Here is a 22,304-nt window from a genome sequence, read left to right as displayed (position 1 = left end):
CAGATTTTAGTCACAGAGATAATTTTGTCTCGTCTCGTTTTAGTCAACTGAAATGAAAAATAATGTTCATGTAGTTTCTGGTACTATTTTGTCAGTTATAGTCTCATCAATTGCCACTGAAAAGTAGGTGTTTGATGAATATTTTAGTCACTATTCTTGTTGACGAAATGAACTCTGTACTGTACGTACTATTTTATTTTCAAAATTATATAGTCTATACACACCACGTAATTATATTTATATTCTGGGTTCTGACTCTGCTCACTCTAATATATCTACTTGGATTGTTAATTGATTTCTTGTTTAAGATTCTTCATTTTTTTTAAATGTTATTCGCTAGAAATTGCACTGCACTGTTTGAGCTAGTAACATAAGCATTTCACTGCACCTACTATAACACCTGTAAATCCGTGTACGCGACCAATAAACTTTGATTTGATTGATTTTGATTTGAATAAAGGAGCAGGAAAAGACACTTCAACAATCTGCATGTTTGGATAACGCTTTCACACATAAACTGATTACAATGACTAGGCCTACTAGACTTAAGATGCCCTGGTCATAAATGAAATCTCAGCCATGGACTCTACACCTCTATAGTCCTGCACAGTAGTCTTTATAGGCTGCGTGTGCGTGCGTGCGTTCATGCATGCGTGTGTATGAAACCTTAGTCATACACTTGAGTAGCCCTGCACGTACTGTAGGGTGTTTACAGGTATGTGATCATGTGAAAGGGGTGTGGCTAGCTGGGAAAACGCAGTCTGTTTTTAGCCATGTACCATGTACAGTTATACAGTCTGATAAGGGTATGTTTGATTGACTCAACCTAAAGTATTGTAGCACATTGTTTGTGAGTGTTCATGTCCACCTGAGGCTTGGGGTTTTGTGGTCCCGGTGGTAGAGCACTCACTGCAAACTTGGACTTCAGTCTTGTACTTCTTTCTTGAAGTACAAGTTGCTAAAGCACCTTCTTTTACCATTGGTTTTGGATACTCTTATCAAAGCTCCAAATCTCATGCACAATTTACAAAAGCTCCAAATCTCATGCACAATTTACAAAAGCTCCAAATGTCATCCACAGGCAGAGCTCTAGTTGTGTGCCACTTGCCACACCCGTATCAAATCTAAACGATATACACACCTATAATTGTCTTGCAGATCACTCATTGTTGCGACACGTACACTTTCCTCCCTCAGTTTGCAAGGACATGCTCACTTAGTGCTGAAACTGACATTTCTGAACTGACATACTATTTTTAGGCTCTTCATTTGGCAACACATGAATGAAACCTCTGGGGCACACACACACATACACACACACACACACACACCCACCTCTGGGGCTCCAACCTAAATATAGCCTGTTGAGCGTGGTGTAGGCCTACGCATTCACACAGACAGGAAATGTTGCAGGTCCTGTCCTCCCTCCGCACAAATAGGTTTTAAAAAAAACAATATGTTAGTGTGTGAGAGATGGAGAGTGTTGAAGAGAGAGAATGAGGGGGAGAGAGAGTGAGGGAGGATGGAGAGAGAGAAAGGCAGAGGGAGTGAAGGACAGAGTGTAGAAAGAGAGAAAGAGTGAGAGAGAGACAGACCAAGAGTCAGAGAGAGAGCGAAAGAGAGAGTGAGGGGTGCATCAGCGACAGGAAACGTGTGGTCACCCAGGCAGTTGCTGAGGCAGCGCTGTTCTTCCCCGTGTTGTGCTTTTCTTGCAGGGATCCAGGCTAAATCCCCTCAAACTAAACCTCCATTTTGCTACTGTAGCCTCAGGAACAACCCCCAGGACAGCCTGAGGGAGTGGGAGAAAGAGAGGGAGAAAAATATGAGAAAAAGATCAGCACAAAGAGAGATACAAGAAAACGGAAAGACAAAAGGAGAGAGAGAGAGAATGCAACACTAAACACAGTTCAAACAGGTTGCTGCTGTTACCTCTCCCCCAAACATCCTCCTCCAAACCTCCAGCTCACTTTCCTCCTCCCCCTCTACCTCTCTCTCTCTCCCCCCTCTCTCAGAACACTGCTACCTCTTTCTCTCTCTCCCCCTCTCTCAGAACACTGCTCCTCTCTCTGTCACCACCACCACCACCACCTCGTCACTACCTCCCAGTTAGAGGAAGTTCACTCAGTAAATTCACTTCACTATTCTCTCTGTCAGACCCTGCAGCAGCACGCTGAACACTGAGCCAGTGTGTCGGATATTAAACACCTCAGGGAACCTTTTGTGTATCACTGAAAAGAGGAAACTTTCTGGGAGGGAAAAGGTAGGGGGATTTGTTTTTTTGGCGGTTCACCTGTTTTGTGTGCTTTGGTGGGTAGGTACTGGATGGTGGATGTGTCTGGGATAGAACTGTGAACTTTCAGTATGAGAACTAACATTGAGAGAGAGAGAGTTTTGAGAGAGAGAGAGAGAGAGCAAGAGAGACATTTTGGCATGCTCTCTGCCTCTGGCTTAGGGAACTGTTACAGGGTTTGTCAGATAGTCCTTTCTTTCCAAGTTTTGACTGGATAGGAAATGTTTCAACAGAACATTTGGTGCAACTTTATAGACCAACTGTTTTTATATCAGTATGGTGACATTCATTCATTTCAGCAGTGTCATTCTGGGTCAGGCTATTCAAAACTGAGGAAGTGATACAGTTAATTATACTGAGTATGTTTCACTTTTGTAAATGTCTTAGTATGCTGTTAGCTGAGGCATGTGGTGAAAGTCAAGTTGGTGGTATAGTTGTTGCAGAAACAATGCAGCATATTCTATTTGGCAATTTAATTCAAATTGAAAATTACTTTTATTTTCTTTCACTCCGGTATCTATCTCTAAGGCAAGTTACAGTAATACACTTTTTTATGCTCATGTTTATAACTCCACAGCAGTTTCACTAGTTCACTAGATCTGTCTTGTGTTGTGATTTACATTTACATTTACATTTACATTTTAGTCATTTAGCAGACGCTCTTATCCAGAGCGACTTACAGGAGCAATTAGGGTTAAGTGCCTTGCTCAAGGGCACATTTACGTCATTTAGTAGACGCTCTTATCCAGAGCGACTCACAAATTGGTGCATTCACCCTATAGCCAGTGGGATAACCACTTTACACATTTTTTTTGGGGGGGGGGGGGTAGAAGGATTACTTTATCCTATCCCAGGTATTCCTTAAAGAGGTGGGGTTTCAAATGTCTCCGGAAGGTGGTGAGTGACTCCGCTGTCCTGGCGTCGTGAGGGAGCTTGTTCCACCATTGGGGTGCCAGAGCAGCGAACAGTTTTGACTGGGCTGAGCGGGAACTATGCTTCCGCAGAGGAAGGGGAGCCAGCAGGCCAGAGGTGGATGAACGCAATGCCCTCGTTTGGGTGTAGGGACTGATCAGAGCCCGAAGGTACAGAGGTGCCGTTCCCCTCACTGCTCCATAGGCAAGCACCATGGTCTTGTAACGGATGCGAGCTTCAACTGGAAGCCAGTGTAGTGTGCGGAGGAGGGGGGTGACGTGAGAGAACTTGGGAAGGTTGAACACCAGACGGGCTGCGGCATTCTGGATGAGTTGTAGGGGTTTAATGGCACAGGCAGGGAGGCCAGCCAACAGCGAGTTGCAGTAATCCAGACGGGAGATGACAAGTGCCTGGATTAGGACCTGTGCCGCTTCCTGTGTAAGGCAGGGTCGTACTCTCCGAATGTTGTAGAGCATGAACCTGCAGGAGCGGGTCACCGCCTTGATGTTAGCGGAGAACGACAGGGTGTTGTCCAGGGTCACGCCAAGGCTCTTCGCACTCTGGGGGGAGGACACAACGGAGTTGTCAACCGTGATGGCGAGATCATGGAACGGGCAGTCCTTCCCCGGGAGGAAGAGCAGCTCCGTCTTGCCAGGGTTCAGCTTGAGGTGGTGATCCGTCATCCATACTGATATGTCTGCCAGACATGCAGAGATGCGATTCGCCACCTGGTTATCAGAAGGGGGAAAGGAGAAGATTAGTTGTGTATCGTCAGCGTAGCAATGATAGGAGAGGCCATGTGAGGATATGACAGAGCCAAGTGACTTGGTGTATAGGGAGAAAAGGAGAGGGCCTAGAACTGAGCCCTGGGGGACACCAGTGGTGAGAGCACGTGGTGCGGAGACAGCTTCTCGCCACGCCACTTGGTAGGAGCGACCGGTCAGGTAGGACGCAATCCAGGAGTGAGCCGCGCCGGAGATGCCCAGCTCGGAGAGGGTGGAGAGGAGGATCTGATGGTTCACAGTATCAAAGGCAGCAGACAGGTCTAGAAGGACAAGAGCAGAGGAGAGAGAGTTAGCTTTAGCAGTGCGGAGAGCCTCCGTGACACAGAGAAGAGCAGTCTCAGTTGAATGACCAGTCCTGAAACCTGACTGGTTTGGATCAAGAAGGTCATTCTGAGAGAGATAGCAAGAGAGTTGGCTAAAGACGGCACGCTCAATAGTTTTGGAAAGAAAAGAAAGAAGGGATACTGGTCTGTAGTTGTTGACATCAGTGGGATCGAGTGTTGGTTTTTTGAGAAGGGGAGCAACTCTCGCTCTCTTGAAGACGGAAGGGACATGGCCAGCGGTCAAGGATGAGTTGATCAGCGAGGTGAGGTAGGGGAGAAGGTCACCGGAGATGGTCTGGAGAAGAGAGGAGGGGATGGGGTCAAGCGGGCAGGTTGTTGGGCGGCCTGCAGTCACAAGTCGCAGGATTTTATCTGGAGAGAGAGGGGAGAAAGAAGTCAAAGCATAGGGTAGGGCAGTGTGAGTAGGACCAGCAGTGTCATTAGACTTAACAAACGAGGATCGGATGTCGTCAACCTTCTTTTCAAAGTGGTTGACGAAGTCATCCACAGAGAGAGAGGAGGGGGGGGGGGGGGGGGGGGGGGAGGATTCAGGAGGGAGGAAAATGTGGCAAAGAGCTTCCTAGGGTTAGAGGCAGATGCTTGGAATTTAGAGTGGTAGAAAGTGGCCTTAGCAGCAGAAACAGATGAAGAAAATGTAGAGAGGAGGGAGTGAAAAGATGCCAGGTCGGCAGGGAGTTTAGTTTTCTTCCATTTCCGCTCCGCTGCCCGGAGCTCTGTTCTGTGAGCTCGCAATGAGTCATCAAGCCACGGAGCTGGAGGGGAGGACCGAGCCGGCCGGGAGGATAGGGGACACAGAGAGTCAAAGGATGCAGAAAGGGAGGAGAGGAGGGTTGAGGAGGCAGAATCAGGAGATTGGAGGGAGAAGGATTGAGCAGAGGGAAGAGATGATAGGATGGAAGAGGAGAGAGTAGTGGGAGAGAGAGAGCGAAGGTTGCGGCGGCGCATTACCATCTGTGTAGGGGCAGAGTGAGTAGTGTTGGAGGAGAGCGAGAGAGAAAAGGAAACAAAGTAGTGGTCGGAGACATGGAGGGGAGTTGCAGTGAGATTAGTAGAAGAGCAGCATCTAGTAAAGATGAGGTCAAGCGTATTGCCTGCCTTGTGAGTAGGGGGGGACGGTGAGAGGGTGAGGTCAAAAGAGGAGAGGAGTGGAAAGAAGGAGGTGATGCATCCTGCGTGTATACTGTCAGTGTACTCATCACAGAGTATCAAGAAGTCATCGTCTTTCACTGTTGGGAACTTTCATTTGACATGATTGGCCATTTTACATGTGATGAGTGAAGCTGTCCCATAGACCTCAATACACCCCCTGTCATTTTAGCCTTTGTTATGGGGGATTGTGAGAAACAGGTGGGTAGATGACTTATTTCTACCGACCGCCAAAAAACAAACATGTGGGATGGGGTATAATTATATTTGTGCGGTGATAAACTAGACTGTGAGAAAGAGAAGCAGAGAGAGAGGTTGTTTTATGAGGCAATGAGAACGATCAGCCATGCTCTATTTGAACAGTACTGTGACTGTGACCGCAGCACCTGCTGCTGAAACTCATTATGGTTAGTGTTATAGCTCAGGGTTGTGTGTGTGTGTGTGTACGTGTGTGTGTGTGTGTGTGTGTGTGTGTGTGTGTGTGTGTGTGTGTGTGTGTGTGTGTGTGTGTGTGTGTGTGTGTGTGTGTGTGTTTTTCGTGGTCAGGTCACTGGTTCTACTTTTGGAGACTCACAAGTCCTAACACCTCTGTGCCACAATAATGTCCAGTATATCATTTAGGTCTACAGCCTTTTTCCTGGTTAAAAGCCCATGTCATCCCTCCGGTGGGTGCCGCTAACAGCTTTTACTTTCTTCCTGCCCCGTCCCTATAGACACCAGGCCGTGTCCCCACCATGCATGTGAGACATGACCAACAAGGCAGCCTGGGATAGCTTGAGCAGCCCCACGAACAGCATGGAGCCTATAGGTACTATATAGGGAATAGGGTGTCATTTGACACGCCACGATTTCAACAGTGGCATGCATGTACATTTGATCCAAAATGGAACATTTGCTGTAGGACTTTTATTAACATTAACTCCTAACTTCTGACCCTCCAGGAAGCTGTGCCCCCTCGGCCTCAGAGTCGGACATCTACCGCAGCGTCCAGGCCGTGCTCAGGGAGCTGGAGAGCCAACACCCCTCCTCTGTGCTCAATAAAGGTAAGCCCACCAGTAGTTTCCACTAGACTCTTTATAGGGTTTACACACTGTTGTGTGAGCATGGCTCCGTATAAAGTCAGCCTGCTTTTGTTGCACATTGCTTATTTCCAGTCTGGTTTGGTCAGGGGTGTCGCTAGCGGGCTAGCTTCAACTGGTAGTGCTAGCTAGATGCATAGCAAGCTTCATCAAGTAACCCCCACATTACTGACCCTAAGCTCAATAAAGATACATATGGGTACCCTTACATCACAAGAGGCTGGTGAGAGGAGGACGGCTCATAATAATGGCTGGAATGAAGTGAATGGATTGGTATGGAAACGATGTGTTTGTTACCGTTCCATTTATTCATTTTTCTTATTATGTTTTTGTATTTTACCCCCTTTTTCTCCCCAATTTTGATCTTGTCTCATCGCTGCAACGGTCTCGGGAGGCGAAGGTCGAGTCATGCGTCCGCCAAAATGTGCTTCTTAACACCCGCCCTCTTAACCTGGAAGCCAGCCGCACCAATGTGTCGGAGGAAACACAGTTCAACTGACGACCGATGTCAGCCTGCAGGCGCCTGGCCCGCCACAAGGAGTCGCTAGAGCGCGATGAGCCAAGTAAAGCCCCCCCGGCCAAACCCTGCCCTAACCCGGACGACGCTGGGCCAATTGTGCGCCGCCCGATGGGACTCCCGATCACGGCCGGTTGTGATACAGCCCGGGATCGAACCCGGGTCTGTAGTGACGCCTCTAGCACTGCGATGCAGTGCCTTAGACCGCTGCGCCTCTCGGGAGGCCTGTTCCATTCATTACATTCCAGCCTGTCCTCCCCAATTAATGTACCACCAGCCGCCTGTGCCTTACATACAAAGCATCTAGGTCTAAAATGGACTAAAGGTCCCTGACTTGCCTCTCTGCTCCACTGTGCAGAAGGAGTTGATCCTCTTTAATGTGCCAACCAGGCCTTATCAATCTGCCCAAACCACATGAGGATGACACGTAACGCTGCCTGCCAATAATCGGAAAATTGCACTCAGTCAGCTATTTGTTTTAGCCACAGTTTGGATTAGCTGTGCAATGGAACAAAGCATTGACACTGAGTCACACCAGCTATTTGTGTAGAGCTATGGAAACAACAGAGAGTGTGAGTGCTGTTTAGCGCCATGTCTGTGGAAATGTTTGTGCTGAGTGTGTGTGTTTCCATTTGAAGGGATGCTAAGATGGACGCTGCACAAGAAGGTTCGGAACAATCCTGCCAACAGTCTCATTCTGGTGAGAGTCGTCGTCAAGGAGCTGGAAAAGGTATGTCATCAATGTGTGCCATTAGACCATTCCGTGGCCTTATATGGAGAAATATAAGACTCTGGGCCATTTATTATTAGTCATTCCATTTGGAGTGTATCCAGTGCATATGGTACGTTAGATTTCACTCTAGTGTCAAGAAACATGATAAGACAATCAACGATTGCTACCCAAATAAACTTGTTTGCCACAGATGAAAAGAACACAAAGATTGTCAAGGACATTGTGCAACGATGTGAAACATGAATGTTATGTCTAGTGGAACCAGGGGCGGATTGGCCATCAGGCATTTCAGGCAAATGCCAGATGGAATGGTTTATTTTTAGCCCAGTGGGTCTGTCAAACTTGGGTTTTTTTACGCAAAATGATCATTAACTTGCTGATAATGGGCCTGTGTGGAGGCCTCAAGGAAAATAATGTTCAATGTGTTAGAAATGCCAGGGCCGATTTCTGGTCCCAGTCCGCCCCTGGTGGTAACAGACAAGCTATCTTCTACAGACAAACTTTGCATTAGTGAGTAACTGACTGACACAGTTTGTGTGTTTGTCTCTTGTTGTCTGCAGGCTGAGAGGGTAGATTGTCGGATACACATCATCCCCCTGCTCCACACACTCATCTATGCTGTCATACAGGTAGGTTCTGGGGCTTACATTACACAAAGAAACACCTGTCAGACATGATAACACCATCTTTACAGACCGACCTGTCTCAGGGTTGGCTGGGGAGGAGCTTTAATTTGGGGGATTGGATCATTTCCTATCACTGTTTTGATGATCTCAGATTTGATGAAGTCTTATTTCCTGTTAATCGTCTCTTATACTTCCTGGTTAGGCTAGGTCAGGACTCTGTCCTGTAGTAGACCTTTATCTCTTCTTTATCTGTTAGTGTCTTAAAGAGACAGTTCTTGTTGTTACCGGTGTCATCGGTTCATTACAGTAGAATAGAATAGAATGGGATAGAAAATAATAGAATATTACAAACCATTAACGATTGCTTGTTTTGGGAAGTTTGTACAAGTATTTATGGAGGGAAATAGTACCATACTGTATTTGAGGGTTGTGTGTACCATACCAATTGTGTTTGGTGGTTTAGTTCAGTCTTAGGACAGCTGTGACTGACTGACAGTGCTAACTGTGCGTATATCTGTGTATGTTCCAGTCAGCATATCTTCCTGACGACCTGTACAAGCGGGTGTATGACTTCTGTAAGAGGCTACTTACCCTCCCCCAGCCCTACTGTACTGTCGGCCTCAGCTACACCAGACGCATGAAGACAGAACGCTACACACCAGGTACTGAAACCAACATACATCCTTGGTCTAACTTGTCGAATGATGTATTTTTTTATTATGTAGTAGATAAGACTTTATTGGTAGAATTTACTGTCTTCAAAGGTGATCATCGTTTTACTGTAATACACTTTATAATGAAGAGGGATGTTTGTTTCAATGTATTCAATGGCTGTAGTACGAGAATGTCATGTGTTTTATCTGGATAGTAAATATTTTTGACCCACAGGAGTGCTGTATCAGAGGATGGTTGTAGCAGAGCAGAGCTTGAAGAATGTCTACCATCCGTTTCAGGAGAGGTGAGAGAACAACCTAACTTGATGTTGTATACACACGGTGACACAGAGAGAAGCCATTTTTCCTTATGGTATAGAATGATATGCTGTTTGTAGATAAAGTAGCTTGTAATAACAGCAGTTTGCATGTGAACTGCCAACCAAACAATTAGGTAACTGGTTAATCAAGGAGAACCAAAGGCAATAACTCAATCTCTCCTATGGTCTCCTAGGGTGTTTGTGTTCGCCGATCCGGCGGTCTTCTCCGGACCCCTCGGTGGGGCGCTGAGGTGGGACATCGAGGCCTCAGGGTCAGGGGGGTATCTGAACCCCCTTGACTACATGCGGAGCGTGGTCCAACACTCCATCCAGGCTGCTCTAGGTGGGGAGCTGTGCCACAGTCATAAACTGGCACAGGTACTGAAGGTCAGTGTGCTTGCGGTTGCGCTGCGGTTGGGTTTATGTTTGTGTGTGATTCATGTCACACAGCCCAACATTGAGTTTCACTATGATGTTTCTTCTTCTGTTCAAGTCTTTGTTCTTTCGCTATGCGTATGTGATGATGGGTTTCAGGGTAAAAGTTATTGGTAAAACCCTTCTTTTACTTTGTTTTCTTTCTTTATTTGTCCATCCACCCCTCTTCGGAGAAGAGTGTACATTGTACACACATTTTACATATACAGCACTTTTTACACCGTAGAAAAACCTTTTGGGTTTGACTTCTGTTCTAGAGTAAAGAAACCTGTTTTATGGTCTTGATAGTTACTTTGATGTTTACTTTGGTTTGACTTTGGTTTTGTCGTGTCATTTCACAAATGTTGCTGTGTTCAAAGTTTGTTCAAATTGATCTAAATCAATATCACTTTGTGTTTGATACTAGTTTCTATTTCAGTGTATTGCGCAATCCCCTTTGTAGCAAAGCTCAGTAAGCTAAAAGGTCTCTACTGGTGCCTCATACATGCCATCTCAGTCATCTTCAGCAACACACTTAACCAGAGATTATCTATAATGACTCAACAATGTGTTGTTTAGTTGTGTTGTTCCATGATCTAACAGAGGTTGGCACCATTCCTAATAAAACACACACACACACATACTTACACACACTGGTCCTAATATAACACTCATCTCAACAGGATGTCTCAAACTCAGACTTCCAGATGTGTTTGTCTGGACACTGGTGGCCTTTCACCTGTATTCTATTGATAGACGGTGTGTGTGTGTGTGTGTCTGTCCGTCCGCATCCATGTGTCTCCACGTGTGTGTCTGTTTGTGCGTGTGTGTGTGTGGCAGGAAATGGGCCAGGATGTGGAGCCGTACTTCCAGGAAGTGGTGGCCAGTCTGGAGCAGAGTGTGGAGGAGGGCAGCAAGGGGGAGGGGGTGATGCTGAGGGGGAGACTGAGACAACTCTACAGAGAGATCCTCACCCATACTGACACATCAGGTACTGTATCCTTATCATAGAGGGGTCATCTTTTGACAAGTGAACATGGAGGGGTACTATAGATTACAGCTGGTACATGTATATAAGTAGTTATACATTTTTCACATAGGGCTTATTCAGATAAATACTGCCAATGCTGTCAATTGTGTTGGTGTGTCTTCAAGCTGACACATACCGTTCAGTGCAGCAGTCACTGACTTCGGGAACGTTATTAATAGATCGCTCTATAGCAGTCACTGATTTTGGGAATGTTATTAATAGATTGCTGTATAGGTCAGCTGATCTTTCACACTGTATTCCTCCATGTCTAAATCTGTCGAGTCAGGCCCCCCCCCCCCTTTAAGACGGATGTACAGTGTATTTCCCTTTTCATCCATATTTATTATTCTCATCATAACAACTATCCTTCAAATTGACCTCTCTCACAGACCAGCTGTGAGCCCATATACTTAGTGTAGGGCAGGGGGACCAGGAAGTAAGCGGGTGTTGTGTTGTTTTTTGGTGTCATTGTGACAGTTTGGGCTCTTCCTGGTTTAGACATATTGTCCTCCGGTGGCGGGGGATCCCTGTGTGACACGCCACTTCCCAACCCGGAGATGAGCTTCCACCTGTGGCAGGAGGATGAGGAGATCTGTGAGTGGCGAGATCTGTTGTTTATACACACCAATGGGAGAACTCTGTTACATCAACTCTGTTACTCTGTTTAATAACAAATAATACATTTTTTCTCAAAAAGGGTAGGGGTCAAAATTATTGACACCCCTAAAGATTCTTCGAAATAAAGTAGTCAAAAGTTTAGTATGTGATCCCATATTCCTAGTACGCAATGACTACATCAAGCTTGCGACTCGTATTGGATGCATTTGCAGTTCGTTTTTGGTTGTGTTTCAGATTATTTTGTGCCCAATAGAAATGAATGATAAATAATGTATTGTGTCATTTTGGAGTCACTTTTATTGTAAACAAGAATATAATATGTTTCTGAACACTTCTACATTAATGTGGATGCTACCATGATTATGGATAATCCTAAATGAATCGTGAATAATGATGAGTGAGAAAGCTACAGAGGGTCAAAGATGATGATGATTATTATTGTCATTATTTTAATTATTAATTTTATACAGTCATTATTGCTCATCTTTATCAAGGGTGTCAATCATTTCGGACCCCACTGTATGTTAAAAGGGGATCGATGTTATTCTGTTGTAGCTAGCACACTGTGTTCTCACCCAATGGGAACTTCCAATACTATAGCTCTTTCTTGTCTCACTGTTTCATGTTCTCATTGACCTGCATTGACATACATTTTATAGAGATACAGTAATCTAATTCCTATTTCTCTGATGTCACGTCTTCCAACAGGGCGCGAGCTGGCCAAGTGTGTGCGCTCCAGCTCCATGTCGTCGGAACACTTCTGCCTCGACCAGGAGACCGACTTTGACCTCGCCGACCTCCCAGCCGACCTCACTTCCTCCTCCGCCATGCCCCGCCACTCCGTGATGTCCACCGACAGCGGCATCGAGAGGGACCTTCCCCCTGGGGTTGAGCCATCAGTGGTAGAACCCTCTGGTGGTTTGGAGGAGGGGGAGGCCAGGTTAACCCGTCGAGGAGGCATCAAGATGAGGCCGTCAGTCACGGACAATATGGCCCTGATGCAGGACGCTCTGGAGGAGAGCGGGAGCGTGGCCGGGGGAGGGGGAGCCATTGGAGGGGGGAAACTTCAGAGGAAGGCGGGGTGCAGCGGGACCCCCTCATTCTCCAAGCAGCAGAAGCACTTCACGGCCCGGATCGTGGTGTTGGGGGATGACAGGGTGCTGGGGAAGCTGGCTAAGGCCTTCTACTTTCTCAGGTGAGGGACAAGGATCATGGGTAATGTAGTCTGGGAGACTGCATGTAGTTTGTAGTGGATATTAGATATATTAGAATGGATACTGGATATGATAGATTTCTGTTAGAAATGATCATAGTACAGTTTTTGGAGACAGTTCCACCTACAACATCTCAGTTTGGTTAGCCTTATACTATGCTGTTGAAAATGTTTTATTTCCTAATGTCCAAAAATGGAATCAGAAACTAACAGTCCATATTTGTATTTCCATGGTCTAGTCAGGAAGAAGAAAGTTGAATTGAAACCATGACACATTAATAGTTAATGCGTCAGAAATATACAATGGGATTATTCCGACTAACTCAAGACTGGTTACAGCCATTTTGGTTTCCTGTGTATCATGGTTTTAGGGTTAATTAATCATTTGGTTTCACTCTGCAGGAAAAGGGAAGCGCGTCGTCTCTTTCTGACGATGAAAGTCAACTTCCAGTTTTACTACATCCCTGTCTGTGAAGATACCAGTCCCACCTGTCCTGTCAAAGTAAGACCACAAACTAACACCTCACTCCTATCAGTTTACAACCTGTCAAGAGACAAAGATATGACTCATTTCAGTGTTTCAGTATGTGATCACCCACACACAGTATGTGAAATGATCACATCAAAATAATGTAGGTTGAAATGGCAGATTTGGGCACTAATAAGGGCCTACATTGGAACGTAGTGGCTGTACAGTAATATGCTGTAAATGACGTCAGAGCTCAGGCTCTGTGCTTCACAGCGCTGTATGGGTTTTGACTGACAGCCGTTCTGAACTTGAGCACCACGCGCGACAAGAAGTTGCCCCCATCCCTCCTTCTAGTTGGACAACTTTTGAAATGTTTTGTTGTCTGAGTGAGGGAAATTCTGTCAATTAAGAGGACTCGATGTTTTTTGAAAGATAAGATGTTGAGAATTATAATAAATACTACTTTGATGTCATACAAGCAAAACACCAAAATGTCAAAATGTGCACTTCACATTTCCATATCATAAAACTCATGTAATATACTGTCAAAATGTATGATCACTGTGTTTGATGTACAGTTACAAGATGACATCAATCAATCAAATGAATTTATAAAGCCCTTTTTACATCAGCAGATGTCACAAAGTGCTATACAGAAACCCAGCCTAAAACCCCAAACAGCAAGCAATGCAGATGTAGAAGCATGGTGTCATACCCTGGGTTGTTCTGAACAGAATCTCACTTGGCAAAAACTGGTTGAATCAATGTTGTTTCCACGCCATTTCAACAACAAAAAATCTATGTGATGATGTTGAATTAAGGTGGAAAACTGATTGGATTTGAAAAAAGTCATCAACATAAATCTAATGACGTAGTGACATTGTTTGTTGATTTCACGTTGAATTCACATTAGTTGACAACTCAATCAAATGTAAATCAAAACTAGACGTTGAAATGACGTCTGTGCCCAATGGGATGTTTGTCTATTATGAAGAAAATCCGTCACGGAACACGCAGCTGAATGCACCTGTCACGGTTTCGGCCGAGGCTGCTCCTCCTCCTGGTTCGGGCAGGCTTCGGCGGTCGTCGTCCCCGGAGTACTAGCTGCCACCGATCTATGTTTCATGTTCGTTTGGTTTTGTCTTGATGTTGTACAGCTGTGTCTTGTTAGTCCTCGTTAGTGTCCTATTTAGTTCTCGTTGGTTGTGTGTGTCTTTGTGTGTGATTGCTCTTCTGTTTCGTGTTGGAGCTACTATTTTCCCTCCAGTGTTTTGGAGAGGTTCTTTTGCACATGCTAGTGCGCCGTTTGTTTTGTCGCCTGTGTGCGCCGTGTATTCGCCTTCGGGCTTATTGTGCTTATGTATTTTGTGAATATTGCACTAAAGCCTTTGGACTGAGCCTCTGCGTCCTGCGCCTGATTCACACACCACACCCACCTTCAGCACCCGTTGACAGCACCTGAATGCACGCATGACTCCTTTTGATGCGCACCAAAATTACGATATGTTCTCTGAATTGCCCTGTGAAAGCCTAACACTGTAAGATCGTATTTTATAACTTAGCTAGTCATGTTGGCAATAGAACAAGCTTTCAAATTATGCCCACCTGACCCAGATTGCGATTTATAATGGTCCGTCTTTGGATTGCGTAAACAACAACAGTAATTATGTGATGGTGGTGATGCAGTATTGTGTTCCAAACAAAACAACTACAAGTCTGCTTGCTGTAGTTCCTCAATGGCACAGCTAGGAGAGCTCAAAAAAGCACCTTATAGTTGAAGACTCTTCTTTGAGTCATAAAAATGCATTGAAATTACTTAGAAACTGAGCACACTTTGGAGAGGTGTGTGGCCACTTGGAGACAATTGTTTTTGTCTTATGTTGCACCGACCTCACATTTTCCAGGAATATTCTTATCATGTTATTGAATGTATTCAGAGTATTTTTTAGAGATTCTGTTATCAATAAATGTGGCGAAAAGTACAGTAAATGTAAAATACGCATTAAATCAACAGTGTAATGTTTGGATTCAATCTTGTGTCAGGTGAACTGTGTCCTCAACTTTGGTATTATAATTTTCCCATAATCTCCAAACTGTTCCCTTTCAATTGCTACCATGGTTATGCATATGTTTGTTTATATTTCTTCTGTAAGAAGCATTTCAATTTAGCCCTATCCATATAGGCCAATTCCCACGAGTGTAAAGGGTTAATGTTGTTCTCTGGTTTTACACTTAACTTGGCTGTAGTTGAGTAACCCTAACAGTTTAATACAGTAGTGTATCTATAATATACCATGTTGTACTTCTCTATCAGGAAAACCTCTCCCCATCCCGGGACAACCCCTGTGCCCTGGGTTCCTACTTGGGAATGGTGGATCCATGGTACGACTGCAACATCAACAGTCTGGGCTCCATGATCCCCAAGCTGGCCAAAATGGTACAGTAACCTACTGTTTCTACGTTATATTGAAATGACAGCATCAAATAGTGTTTCTGTTCTCTTTTGATACTTTGATTGTGCCTGCCTGGAATTCTAGATGGATAGGGTTTGCACTTTCAGGACTATTCCATTGGTTTCATTGGACCAATCAAGTGTAGCTTTCAGGATTTTATGAGTAAACAAAATACTAGTCTAATCTAAAGTAGGTCTGATCTACAGTAGATAAAGTTATGTGTGGTTATGTTGAATGTGGTTTATGCTCTGCAACTGGGAGTCGGGACCATAAAATAAATGTCCACAAATTACTGTTTGCATGTTGCTAGGCATCTTGAATGATTAGCAAAACCAAAGGAAATTGCACAGTACTTTACAGTAGTTGCTTGCTTACAGGAAGCGAAAAAAACATCTGTGGGCTCTTATCGAAACTAACAAGCTATGAGTACTGTATGCAAATAGTTTTGCTGTTATTGGTCATCAGCATTTAGCTGGATAGAGGGAAGAGAAACTGAATGACACAGTATAGGGAAAGACAGGGAAGTATTGCGGGGAAAAAGATTGTGAAACGTAGCAGGAGCACAGGGTCAGGTTATCATTGTTTAATGCTGTAGTTTCCAATCAATAATGACCTATAATGAATTACAACATGAGGGAAATAGAACAAAAATAAGTTGACGCTGCAAAGTAAAAAAGCCTTGGTACAAACAAACTTCCAGAAGTAATCAAGGCACTCATGTAGTGGAAAAATGAAAAAGCCTTTATTGCAACGCGTCGGTGGGTTTTTATTATTGTCATGCATAAGCCGTAAAACAATAAAGGCTTTTGAATTTTTCCACTACATGAGAGTGCCTTGATTACTTCTGGAAGTTTCTTTGCGCCATGGCTTTTCCGGCATTGTTTACTATCCAGCATTATAATATAATATGCCATTTAGCAGACGCTTTTATCCAAAGCGACTTACAGTCATGCGTGCATATATATATATATTTTTGTGTATGGGTGGTCCCGGGGATCGAACCCACTACCTTGGCGTTACAAGCGCCGTGCTCTACCAGCTGAGCTACAGAGGATCACAGCATTAACCCCTTATTTTTTCTATAGTATCATCCCATGATCAAAGAGCACAATAAACAAAACAAACGCTCCTCTCCTGTGTCTCTACAGCAGTGAAATATAGTTCCTTCCAAAACATGATCATTCAGTGTATTAAAAAGCTACTTTTATTTGTACCCCTATCTGTCTTGGTCAACCCCAGGCTCCTTACTAACATGAGCCTATCTCTCTCCAGCAGTCCAAAAGCAGCAAGCAGGCAGAGCCAAACCCCTTCCTGTCTGATGTAATTTCCTACTACGTGCGGACCGGACTGCAGCCTGTTTACTTCACCATCTATTCTGTCAAGGTGAGGAGACATAGGATGCATCTGAAATGGCACCCTATTCAGATCCCTGTGGGTCCTGGTCCAAAGCAGTACACAATAAACGGAATAGGGTGCCATTTGGAACACAAACATAGCCATATGCTTTACAAACAGCTCTGGTTATCGCCTATATACTATAGAATCTCTCTACCACTGTCTGTTGTTCATTGTGTGATATAATGACAGTTAAGTCTGCAGCAATGGACTGAGCATAGTTTACGTTTAGTCCTCTAGCATGTTCAGTCCTCACTCATAGACCAAAAACACCAAATGCAAGAGTGCACATTATCTGAATTGTAATATATTATAAATATATGCCATTTAGCAAACGCTTTTATCCAAAGAGACTTACAGTCATGTATGCATACATTTTTACATACGGGTGGCCCCAGCGGGAAACAAACCCACAACCATTGGTGTTGCAAGCGCCATGCTCTACCAACTGAGCCACAATTGTCCGATAAAAAATCCACTGGTGTTTGTTTGTCATCCCCTTGACTATGTTCTAGATCTCCTTCTCCAACCTGACCAAGGACCCAGTGGAGGACGTGTTTCTCTCTCACTTAGAGCTGGACTTCCCCGAGTTCAAACAGTCCCCAGCTACTTTGAAAGGTAACATTTAGCCTGTGTACGCTGATCGCTGCACTCAACATTCTCTGCATCTGATGTTTTTTAAACTGATTTAAAGTGTGTGTGTACGTGTGTGCATGCATTGGTGTGTGCACGTGTATATGTCGCTCGTCCGGTCTGATCACGTCTGTCCTCCTTCTCTCAGCCATGACCATCAAGCAGAAGAAGAACACTGGAGATGTATGTGGTGCTGTCGTCTCTGTAAACTACACAAAGGTCAGCGAAGTTCAACCGTTTTTTAAATATTACCTCATCAATGTACATCAATGTAAAAGTGCTGTAGCTGACTATAAAGCTAATGATTGATACTGTTGATGCAACTTCTGTTTGTCTCTGTTTAGAGTTTTGAACTGCTTCATGAGTGTGAACTTAACTGACCTGAAGAGAGATCATATAACCTGTATTTGACGTTTAGCTCTATTTTGATAGTGTTTGTGATTGATACTGTTCATGCAATGTCTGTTTGTCTCCGTTTAGAGTTTTGAACTGCATCATGAGAGTGAACTGACCTGAAGAAAGATCATATAACCTGTATTTGATGTTTAGGTGTTAGTTTCTCTCTATGACCTCTGACCTGTGTCTCTGTCCTCCTCTCCAGGTGTCGTTGAGTGGTAGAGACGTAGATAAGGGTATGTCAGTGAGGACCTCAGGTGCTCAGATTAGTGCCATTCCCTCCAATGAAACTGAAGGTATACAACATTAAATATCACACACGATACCGCTATTAATGTAATTAATTGATAGATTCAACTGTATTATGATCAGTGGTAGCTAAGTTGTCACCCATTGGGCACAGACGTCAATTCAACATCTATTCCAAGTTGGTTCCACGTCATTTCATTGAAATGACATGGAAACAACGTTGATTCAGCCAGTGTGTGGCCAGTGGGCAAAGTCACAGTGTAAAAAAGTAGTGCATGTTCATGCTGTTAAAATTGATACAATTGTGTGAATGTAAAAATAAGTTCTGAAATGTCTACTACTTTTCCCATATTATTCTGTATATTTGTTGAGGCCTGGCTTATGTTCTTGTTCCTTTGTTGTCCTCAGATCTGAACTGTCTTACAGTAGCTTTCAACGAAACTAAACCCAAGAACACCATGGTAAGTTTACACAATTTTAACACAAAGACTTCTGTTAGTGAAGGTTGTTATAAAATTCATAAACATATTTACTTAATCCTCTTGATGTTCTTGGGTCTCCATATTGTTCTTAAGATCACAAAGGCCTGGTTCGCTTTACTAAGCCTTGTGGCCACATCGCTTATGAACTCATAAACCTAAAACCAAACCTAACACATAAACTTAATTCCACAGGAGGCCAAGATCCGTACCTGTAACATTAAGATCAGAACCCTGGAGATGAAAACCTGTACTGTGACCCTGGACAAAGACTCTAGGAGGACCTTCAAAGACGTACAGAGGTGAGAGCTGTTGGTGTAGCTGTTGCCAACGGTAGGCCTACCATGTCAACTTTAAATAGATGAAAACAGGTCAGTGGTTTGGTGGATAGACAGATGATCTTGTTACCAGAAGGTTGCTGGTTGAAATTTCTTCTGAACCATGTTGGTCTAACCTCATTTGATTTGCCCTAGTCATACTGTATATGTTTTAGCTACATATGCACATATTATATGTATTGTGTCATGTTGCAGTATTAATTATATATATTGTGTCATGTTACAGTATAAATTATATATATAGTGTCATGTTACAGTATAAATTATATATATATTGTGTCATGTTACAGTATATATTATATATATTGTGTCATGTTACAGTATATATGTTATATGTAAATAACTAAATGCACATACTGTATATGCTTTTAGAAAGTGTCATATTATAATCCTCAGTCAATGTTCAATGTCACTAAAGCCCAAATAAAACGGGCAAACATACTTATCTAACGCTCATAATTTGACATGTCCTCTATCAATGAATTCATTTCCAGCATAGAGATCACCCCCTGTCTTGATCCTGGGTACTGTGTCCAGAAGACCATGCGGTCCAAGTTCAGTTTGGGGGAAGAGGAGAGGGACGCTGGCCTCAGCAAGTACATGAACAAAGGACTTCCTCTTCCAATCAACACCTTCGCTGGTATCATCAACTGACTGATCCCACAACCATCTGGATGGACTCTCCTATACAGAGACTGAAGGGTTGAGACCATCCACATTGTATGACGATCACGGATGCGCTCAGTACTCAAAACAGAGCCTCAGTGTACCTTGAGGGGATGTGGAAAGAGAACCCGGGTGGCAGCTAAGGGTAAGCCAGGGTTATTTACCTGGTGTAACCTTGACAAGAAAACCAATTGAGTCTGACAAGTGTTAGATGTGTCAACAAACAAATGAATATGCCATGGGTATTGGATCTCGTTCCAGTTTCTGCTTGTGACAGAGTTGTATCATATACTGTACCCATGGGCATATCTCTGACTGACAGCGTTGTCAAAAAACAATATTGCCTCTACAATTTACAATTTTATGAGAGTGTATGAGGCATGAGAGTGAAGCTGAGGTGGTATTAGCTCCTAGATAGGCTTTAGCTCAGAGGGCTAACATAAACTTGACAACCTGGGTTCAAAATCTGGTCCGTCTGAAGAGTAGCCCACCCTCCCAATCATCCATCCCTTGACGTCAGGGTTGGGGTGAATTCCATTTCAATGCAGTAAAGTTATGGAGTAAACTGAAATTCCCATAGGAATTGACTGAATTGAAATGGAATTGATCCAACCCTGCTTGCCATGTAAACACACTACCTGCTGCTCTTTGTGTTCCAACACTGAATCACCCTGGGAGGGACATTTTCATTACTAAGCTTGGCAGAAGAATGACTTAAAGATAGTTTGATGTCTTGGTGCGCTAACAACAGAAGCTCTTGAAGCAGTCACTTGTTGGATTAACCAGTTCTTTAAAAAACAGGTTCCATTAAAAGGTGCATATAGCCTACTACAGGCCAAGTCTGCTCTCTGAGCTCATCTAAGTTCTTATAAGTTGGTTACAATTGACGGAGTCACCCATAATTCACCAAATTATATTTTGAAGGAAGAAACAAAGTACTTTAAGCATATGTTTTCTTTTCAGTCGCCTCCATCTCCTCTAACTGAAGCTAATTGTAGAGAATTTTTTTCTATTGATAATGTCAAATTAACAGCCACACAGAAAGACTCATGTGAAGGTGAAATTACAGAGGAGGAACTTCTGGATGCAATAAGACTTTAAGTCCGGGAAAACTCCAGGGTTGGATGGCATACCAGTCGAGGTATACCAAACCTTTTTTGATATACTAAGAGGACCGTTATTAGCATGTTTTAACCACTCCTATGTAAATGGTAGATTATCTGACACTCAAGAAGAAGGTCTTATCTCATTATTACTGAAACAGGATACAAGTGGAAAATATAAAGATCCAGTCCATTTACAAAATTGGAGGCCCCTTACACTTCAGTGTTGTGATGCAAAAATCCTAGCAAATGTATAGCGCATAGAATTAAAAAGGTATTGTCGGATATTATTCATTCTAATCAGACAGGTTTTTTACATGGAAGATACATTGGAGATAATATAAGGCAAGTATTGGAAACAATAGAACCCTATGGAAAATATGGGAAACCAGGCCTGCTATTCATAGCATACTTCGAAAAGGCATTTGATAAAGTTCGACTGGGGTTTATATATAAATGCCTGGAGCATTTCAATTTAGGAGAATCTCTTATAAAATGGGTCAAAATCATGTATAGGAACCCTAGGTGTAAAATAGTAAATAATGGCTATTTCTCAGAAAGTTTTAAACTGTCAAGAGGAGTGAAACAAGGTTGTCCACTATCGGCATATCTATTTATTGTGGCCATCGAGATGTTAGCTATTAAAATCAGATCCAATAATAATATCAGAGGATTAGAAATACAGGGCTTAAAAACAAAGGTGTCATTGTACGCTGATGATTCATGTTTTCTTTTAAATCCACAACTAGAATCCCTCCACAGCCTCATAGAGGATCTAGATACATTTTCTAACCTCTCTGGATTACAACCAAATTATGACAAATGTACTATATTACGTATTGGATCACTAAAAAATACAATTTTTACATTACCATGTAGTTTACCAATAAAATGGTCTGATGGTGATGTGGATATACTCGGAATACATATCCCAAAGGAAATAAATGATCTCACTTCAATAAATTTTTATAGAAAGTTAGCAAAAATAGATAAGATCTTACTACCATGGAAAGGAAAATACCTGTCAATTTGTGGAAAAATCACCCTGATTAACTCTTTAGTATTATCCCAGTTTACCTATTTGCTTATGGTCTTGCCTACGCCTAGCGAACAGTTTTTTAAATTATATGAGAAAAAAATATTCAATTTTATTTGGAACGGCAAGCCAGACAAAATTAAAAGGGCATATTTATATAATGAATATGAATTCGGAGGACAGAAATTATTAAATATTAAAGCATTAGACCTATCACTAAAAGCTTCAGTCATACAAAAGTTATACTTAAATCCGAACTGGTTCTCAAGCAAATTAGTAAGATTGTCTCACCCAATGTTCAAGAAAGGCCTTTTTCCCTTTATTCAGATTACAACCTCTCACTTTCAGTTATTTGAAAAGGAAATAATCTCCCAAATATCACTATTGCTAAAACAAGCCATAGAAAG

General features: G+C 43.2%; 1 protein-coding gene across 1 annotated transcript in view; it reads left to right on the top strand.

The window, feature by feature from the left end:
• Positions 1-21,151, top strand: part of LOC311131368 (phosphoinositide 3-kinase regulatory subunit 6-like) — a 28,602-nt gene extending 7,451 nt beyond the window's left edge. Inside the window, exons 2-20 of the mRNA XM_084164329.1 lie at positions 6,191-6,285; positions 6,419-6,520; positions 7,712-7,803; positions 8,367-8,435; positions 8,962-9,094; positions 9,321-9,390; positions 9,600-9,792; positions 10,660-10,810; positions 11,348-11,443; positions 12,176-12,662; positions 13,083-13,182; positions 15,464-15,586; positions 16,875-16,985; positions 17,513-17,615; positions 17,779-17,849; positions 18,232-18,322; positions 18,684-18,736; positions 18,950-19,056; positions 19,587-21,151. Of these exons, the coding sequence (XP_084020455.1) occupies positions 6,225-6,285; positions 6,419-6,520; positions 7,712-7,803; positions 8,367-8,435; positions 8,962-9,094; positions 9,321-9,390; positions 9,600-9,792; positions 10,660-10,810; positions 11,348-11,443; positions 12,176-12,662; positions 13,083-13,182; positions 15,464-15,586; positions 16,875-16,985; positions 17,513-17,615; positions 17,779-17,849; positions 18,232-18,322; positions 18,684-18,736; positions 18,950-19,056; positions 19,587-19,746 (2,373 nt within the window). The 5' untranslated portion in view covers positions 6,191-6,224 and the 3' untranslated portion in view covers positions 19,747-21,151. The remainder of the gene's footprint in view (positions 1-6,190; positions 6,286-6,418; positions 6,521-7,711; positions 7,804-8,366; positions 8,436-8,961; positions 9,095-9,320; positions 9,391-9,599; positions 9,793-10,659; positions 10,811-11,347; positions 11,444-12,175; positions 12,663-13,082; positions 13,183-15,463; positions 15,587-16,874; positions 16,986-17,512; positions 17,616-17,778; positions 17,850-18,231; positions 18,323-18,683; positions 18,737-18,949; positions 19,057-19,586) is intronic.
• Positions 21,152-22,304: the final 1,153 nt, after the last annotated feature.

Source organism: Coregonus lavaretus (assembly GCF_964263955.1).
Source record: "Coregonus lavaretus genome assembly, chromosome: 6".
Taxonomy (NCBI): Eukaryota; Metazoa; Chordata; class Actinopteri; order Salmoniformes; family Salmonidae; genus Coregonus; species Coregonus lavaretus.
The sequence above is the reverse complement of the archived record's forward strand: the minus strand, read 5'-3'. Positions and strand labels throughout refer to the sequence as shown.